Genomic DNA, 7500 nt, shown 5'->3' on the forward strand with positions numbered 1-7500 from the left:
AGTTATTCCCTTGTTGCTGAGGTTGGTTGAGGTGAGTGCAAGATGAATTCGGCTATTAAGGAAGCAATTAACATTTCAAGACGAGTTTTCATAGTTCTTTATATTAAATGAATGGCTTGTTGAATATATAGATTAAACTGTTTTAGTATAGCGATATGGAAAGGAAATTTGTATAGAATATGTTTAAAAACTTGCTTTTGTTTTATTCCCTTGTTGCTGAGGTTGGTTGAGGTGAGTGCAAGATGAATTCGGCTATTAAGGAAGCAATTAACATTTCAAGACGAGTTTTCATAGTTCTTTATATTAAATGAATGGCTTGTTGAATATATAGATTAAACTGTTTTAGTATAGCGATATGGAAAGGAAATTTGTATAGAATATGTTTAAAAACTTGCTTTTGTTTTCCAGCATGTAATAATTTACGGTTGCTTGATTTGCAGATCAAACCTCACCTGTCTGTGTAGCAGCCTTAATATTTAAGCTAATCATTTTGGATACTGTTCCCTAAAAAAAGCTGAGGTTTGCTACCCTTAGATCAACACTACAAATCCTATAATACCATATCTGTATTCCCTTCATCCTGTTCTGGGGGTGTTTCACTGCTCATCTGCCCCAAACTTGTCTCTAAATTCTATATGAAATGACTCCCTTTTCCTGAGAACTGAAGCATCGTCTGTAGGCACTTCTACAAAGAGTGAAGATGGCTTCTATAATTGCAGTACCTAACACACTGCGTCTCTGGGACGTACTTCCTCAGTTTCCTCGGTTTCAGACAGCTAAAGACTGGTCTCTATTATGGGCTGTTAATTTTTGTGGTGGTGGGGGTTGTTTGTTTGTTTTGGTTTTTTACGTTCTGATAATTAAGTGTTCTGAAAATTAAGTGTTTTGAGGCTCTTTTAAACTTACCCTTCCTTTGTTAAATGTGTCCATTGCATTTAATTTCTGTTATTGTCTCTCAGGGCAAATTCTAGATATGATTTTTTGGTTGAAGTTTGTATGTTGTTAGTCAGAACAAGCAAAGCACGTTGCAAAGTGGAGTGACAGAATTTATGGAATGTGGCAGACTTTGATATTGTCTTGAATTCAAACCACAGACTTAGAGATGCTTACCCATTAGCAGCGACACTTCCTTGCTTTGCAAAATAGTTTAATGAGCTCAGAAGACTTGTGTAGGACTGCATATAAAATAAATAACCCCGACCCCCCAGAGAAGGGATGGAACAATTTAACTTATGCCCATTAAAAGCTAAATTTGATCTTGCTCATCTTTACTCAAGATGGCTCGCTAAACTCCTGGCATGAGTAAGGAAGCCTTAACTTTTCTTTCAGTTGGTAAATGTTGTCACGTTTTGCCCATTCTCGATAAATGAAACATAAGGGGTTGGGGTGAGTTTTTAAAAAATTTTAACATAGAGGTATCCAAAAAGATGTTGGAAAAAGAAGATATTTCTGTAACTTCTGTATCAAATATCTTGCATCTTTAGTTGCGAGAGAACTGTTAGGTTTTCTGCCTGGTTTTGCCTTTTGTTTGTTTTGGTTTTTTGGGGAGGTATGTTTCTACTTATCTTGCAGGTTTTGAACGTTAAAGTTGTTCTTAATGTGTGAAGGTGCAAACTGAAATGCTTTTGGAAAAAAAATGGTATGTATGTGTGACGATTGACTTACCATTTTGGCATGTTGTGTTCATTTTTCTGGTGAATGTAAGAATATCCAAGGGCAGGGTGGTAAAGTGATCCAGGAGGCACGCAGTATTTAACATAAGTATCTCTCCATGATTACAAAAAGAAGCAATGGAGAGGACGGCAGGTCTTACAGAAAAGAGACATGAAGAGAGCTGGCTTCAACCAATATCCCACCCAGTATCTCACCTGTACTAAAGAGCTTCAGGTTTTAGTTCTGAAAGAGCTGTCGTAAGGGGATTTATTACCTTCCTGTCTCTTCGTCTGTTTTTTCCTCCTGGCTAACATGAGAGCCTTGAAGGCAGGTGGCATTATTGCAGCTCCAGGAGTGCTTGGGAGGTAGCATCTGCACATGCTAGAAATAAAAACAAAAGATAATGCAGCACCGCTGCAAATGAGGTCTTACCATCTGTGTTACACCTTCTTAAGTAAGGTTTAGATGATGTAATTTGGGAAGAGCACACTGGAGTAGATAATCAGGTGTAATCTTTAGCGGCAGATGCTGGAATGGCTCACTTCTTGTATTAGCTTTTAAGTTTTTGTCAGAGGGGGTGTGCTTGGGGGAATAAACCGGTGTGTTCCTGTGGTGTGTGTTGCAGATCGCACTGAGAAGCATTCCACAATGCCCGACTCACCTGTGGATGTGAAGACACAATCCAGGCTGACGCCTCCAACCATGCCACCTCCTCCCACTACCCAAGGAGCTCCAAGAACCAGTTCATTCACGCCCACAACGTGTAATTAGACTTATTTTCTTCCTTTTCTTCCATATTCTTTCTGTTCTCTATGTAAGAAACCGAAATATGTGGAGGGAAATCTGCATGACATGGCGGGAGCAGCATTTGGTTGTACTGCGATAAAGTAATTAAGCAAAACTAAGATCACAATAGATTAATGCATCTTTAAGGTATTAAGACATTCAGCTCAGAGTTGTGTTGTTATTTCATTGACGACTTGGCCGCAGTGTCAAAGGACAGCGAGCAGTGGTTTCCCATGTACCTAATGCTCAGATCAGTCCTTCTGTGAGAAGTACAGAAAACCACTTTCTCCTCTTTTATGCCATTCTGTTGTTTAAAGGGTCCCGTTCCCTTTTGTATAGAAACTTCAGGGGTTTTGTTTGTTTATGTTTTTAAAGTGGGGGTAATTCATAAAGAAAATACTTATCTTCGTCCCACTTACAATTGAATGAAGGATTCTGATTTAAGTGCTATATAATGTCTAGTTAATATTGATATAAAACCAAAAATAAAGGCCTTTTATTGTTTTATCTGGAGATTTCTAGTCTGTGACCACTTTACTTCTCTAAATCACTTGGGGCTGCATCTCTGTCTCAGTTTATTGATGTAAACACACAAGAAACTCTACTACTCTTGATGGAATTATTCTGCATTCATATCAGTGTAACTGAGATTTGAATCTGGCATGTTGTCTGGACTAATCTTTTCACAGCCATGAAATGATCCACATTTCTCTTAGATTTAGCTGCAAATTTTTTGGTCTCTTTTATACTGCCTTGTAATAGTATAAACATGAGAATGTGTTTACATTTCACATTTTAAATAAAACATTTTTAGAACAGTAGAATACATATGCCTAAACAGAATGAAGGCAGCATCTTCTATTTGTCTTGCCTAGGTCTGTTTAGTCCCTTTCTGTCTGTTAAATGCCTTATTTAAAATTCACCTCTATGCAGAAGGCCAGCTGGAGGCCTTTGTACTACTTATCTCAGGGAACCCTGTCCTGAACATTTACATGGAACTTAAACAGTGAGGAGGGTTTTGTGCCAGCTGTTCACATAAACTCAAATTTAACCCAGTGACCCTGATCCTGCAGAGATTTCTCTGTTTTGCTTAACTCCAGCACCTGAATCATCCTAGGAGCTGCTCCGGTCTAAAGTTGAGTTGTTTCTAGGTTTTTGCAGGATGGGGCTCTTACAGATTAAGCTTTCCAGTGTGATGCACTTTGCACAGTTCAGGGTAATCTTTGGCAATCATAAAAGGAAAGGACAATGTTCTTCTTTAATCACTCTTATAATCCTCAGTGTACTCACAAGATTTCTGGATGTTTGTTTATTTGATTGGGTTCAGCACTTTGGAAGGTGTGTGAACCGTAGCTGGATTTTTGGGGCTGTTTATATGAAGACTAGAAGTCTAAAAGAAGTCTAATTTTCATTGCCTTTTACCCTGTCAGATTTTGGAGTTTGGCCTTAGCGGTTCCAGCTTGTACAGTAAACAGTCACTTCTGCTGGAGTGTCTTACATTTATTATTACTCCAGCGGGAATGCCTGTAGGCCAGGAAGATCATACTTGTTTTCTGGTCAAGAGTATGCTTGTTTTCTTTGGTTTAGACGATTGAAAACTCTTGACATGGGTTTGTTTTAGAAATGACATAGGTCTTTGGCGGTTGGCAAATTCAGACATTATAAAGAAAGAGATAAAATCGTTAGTATGGGGTAGGCTATTAAAAAAAGAAGAGAAGCTGCATTTGGGGAGTATTTCTGTATTTCTTTTGTTGTGGGAGAAACTTTACCTGCCTTTCTCCTCCTCATATCTACCCTAGGTAATGAACTCTGCTGTTCTATGCTTTCTTGATCCTAGCCTCAGGATCCTCTGCCTGGAGCAGCCCCTTACCAGTGACTGAGGTGCTGGGTGGTGTTAGGCTACAGCAGGACATGTTCTTATTCTTCCCATTCCTCATTTACTAAGTTCATGGTATGATGACTTTTGGCTATGCAAGTTCCTTGCAATCACGATGTATTTTTTTACTCAGATATCTCACTCTACTGCAGCGCTCAGAGAGCGTGGCTTGGAGCTACACGTGGAGCTGAACTTGCTGAGGCCAGCTTCCTTCTATTTCTGCTTTTTCCACTTCTTGTTCTCCCTAGCCCACGCAGCTAGAATAGGCAACCAAAAACTAGGATAAAACACAAGCAGAAACTAGATAACAATTCAGATAGCTTTTTCTGTAGTACCTCCAGAAGGGAGCTTCAGTCACTAGGGCAAAAGCTCCTTCAAAAGTATTGTGGTAGTGATTTAAATCTGGTAATAGGGTAGTGATTTAAATCTAGTAATAGGTGTCCACCCTCAAAAAGGACTTGCTGTCTAAAAATAAAGATGACTGCTGGAGAAAGTGTCAAAGAGAAAGGATGTTTGGCATCAGAGAGGCCAGTCATTAAGAAACATTGAAAGTTCTTTAAGTTGCTAGCTCGCCATGGTTATGCTTTTAAATAGAAAGCAGTTTAGACTGATACTCCTATGCATTTTTGATTGTAGACAAGTTCCTGATTTTTTATGCTTTTTGGGATGCGTTCTGAGTGACTTCCCAAAAAGAAATCCGCAAATTTCCCCAGGGCAGTGGAGAAATTGTGGCTGCTGCTGGGTACAGTGGCATGCTGCGTGCCCACACCTGCCAGTGCGCTGGTACATTTGTATGTCTAGGGAGCCATCCTTTTTCTTGCCATTCGCTGTCATTTTGGCGAGTCAGACTCAAACAACCTCAACAGAGTGTGTTTGACTGTTGCTGTTCCAAGTCACCGGGATAGAAAAGGATGTCCTCAGTTTGATTCTCTGCTCTCTTCTGGGGTGTGGATAAGAATCAAACTGAAATCGCTGCCAAAAACTGTCTGTTGTTGTCTTCAGTATGTCTGCATGAATCTCGTTGCCATAAATTTTGAACACTTAGTACTTTAGATAGTTATTCTCACAGCAACCTTGCAACAGGAGGGGAATGCTTTCCTATCCTTTTTAGAGATACGGTATTGGCACATGAAAGCTGAGTGATTTGCTCGTAGTCTCGGAGAAGTCTTCTGAAGTCTAGCTTCATGCCCTAGCTGCAAGGCTTCAGGCCACAGTGAGCATGGCACCATTTGTACCTGCACAAACAACTTTGTGTGCTCCATATGTTAGCAGCTAGGAAATCTGTATCGGAAAAAATAACCTTCTCATTGGGTGGTGGAAGGTTAAAACGTGAAAGTCCTGTTTTATAAACACAGCTGTCAGTTGTGTGTACAAAACACAAGTAAAAATATTCAGAGATAAACTGAGGCTTCGTGAAATATGTCTGCACATTTTTTTCTACCCCAAAGAGCAATTTTTTTTGATCTTCAATCATACGTGCACTCATGCTCTTTCTCTCTCTGTTTCCCTCTCTCTCTTTTAAAAATCCTCTGACAAAAGGCTGGTATTCAAATGATGCTTTTCAGGTCCAGGAGCACTTTCGGGGGGGGCTGTATGAGAGGCAGCTGCTGTTACCTCCAATCCATACACTGTTCAGTACCAGCTACTGGGAAATAGATATAAACTGCAGTGTGTCGCTCTGTCAAAAAGGCTAATTATCTTTGATTGTGCAACTTAATTAATTTTGAGGTCAAGCACAGAAAACATAAGCTGATGGATTTTCCTCTCTGTCTTCTTTCTCTCTCTCTCTTCCCCCCTCTCTCTGTTTTATCCTCCCTTCTCTCTTTTTCTTTCAGTAACCAATGGCACTAGCCATTCACCAACAGCGTTAAATGGAGCTCCATCTCCTCCTAATGGCTTTAGCAATGGGCCATCCTCTTCCTCTTCCTCTTCTCTGGCTAACCAGCAGTTACCGCCAGCTTGTGGAGCTAGGCAACTCAGCAAACTGAAGAGATTTCTTACAACCTTACAGCAGTTTGGCAATGACATTTCACCAGAGATTGGGGAGAGAGTGCGTACCCTTGTGCTAGGACTTGTGGTAAGCAAAAAACCAATGATACAATAACTGTGATCTTTTTCTCTCATTTTCCTTCTTTAAGCTTGACATGTTTAGTACATAAAAGAGTGGGTCACATACACTGCATATATCATACTTTAGGGATACCAAATATGCAAGCATGAAGTGCTGGCTCTTGCTGCCACAGCTAACATGAGTAACTTGACTAGCTTCCCATGAGTGGCAGCTATTCCCAACCAGATACAGACTTGACTCTTTTTGCCAGTATGGTATTATGCTGTAATGGTGTGAAAGGGTTTTCATTCTATACTGGCGGCACCCCTGATGTAGACATACCTTGAATTATATAATGTAGTAAAATATGGTTTGGCTTGCCTAGTTTAGTTGGCTGGGGAAAGGAGAGTGCCCTATATATATAGTGGCAGAATACTGGTTAAAAGGATGAGCTGAAGATATGTTTGGACTGCGGTTACGCGGTGGAAAACCTTTTCTCAGTATTCATTGAAGCCAGCAATGAGGGACCTGACAGGGCATTGCTGCTGCTTAAGTCACCTTATTTATAAGGGTATCTTTATGTGATTATATGGCTGAATGATAATTTCAGCTTTTTCTTACCTACATCTGTCAAGTTGGGCTACTATTTTTCAGACAAACTGTTGTGGATCTGGACCAGGATTCTTTTTATTCCCAGTAAAGCCCCCTCTGTGCCAGACATTGTTGTCTCCCATGTATCTCCTTCAGCAATAATTAGATGTACCAGGAAAAATGCTGTTGTGGTGCTCTAATTTACATCTGTTCTGAGCAGCTGCAGTTGCCATTGACTTCATTTGGAGCAAAGACTGCCAGCACTTTTTAGTACTAGGGCTCAGGTGTCCTCTGCTTGTATCTTCACAAAACACTACCTGACAGCAATGGGCACCCCTTCACGTAAGTCTGTGTCAAAAGGAAGTTTAATGTAGGCAGTCTAACTTCAGAAGTCCTACTCTCCATTTGCTTCCATACCCAAAATGCCTGTTCAATGTGGTTTTGCTTGTCACATAGTTCTCTGCGGAACGGGGGACTAGTAAAGAAACTAAAGACAGCTTTGGGAGCATCTACCTGCCTTTGATTTTCAGATCAAAAGTGCTTG

General features: G+C 40.3%; 1 protein-coding gene across 2 annotated transcripts in view; it reads left to right on the forward strand.

Moving 5' to 3' along the window:
* Positions 1–7500, forward strand: part of RUNX1T1 (runt-related transcription factor 1; translocated to, 1 (cyclin D-related)) — a 92874-nt gene that overhangs the window by 41526 nt on the left and 43848 nt on the right. For both annotated transcript variants that reach the window (XM_009575211.1, XM_009575212.1), the window contains exons 2-3: positions 2279–2416; positions 6151–6392. In XM_009575211.1, the coding sequence (XP_009573506.1) occupies positions 2279–2416; positions 6151–6392 (380 nt within the window). The remainder of the gene's footprint in view (positions 1–2278; positions 2417–6150; positions 6393–7500) is intronic.

Source organism: Fulmarus glacialis, unplaced genomic scaffold (assembly GCF_000690835.1).
Source record: "Fulmarus glacialis isolate BGI_N327 unplaced genomic scaffold, ASM69083v1 scaffold12473, whole genome shotgun sequence".
Lineage (NCBI taxonomy): Eukaryota > Metazoa > Chordata > Aves > Procellariiformes > Procellariidae > Fulmarus > Fulmarus glacialis.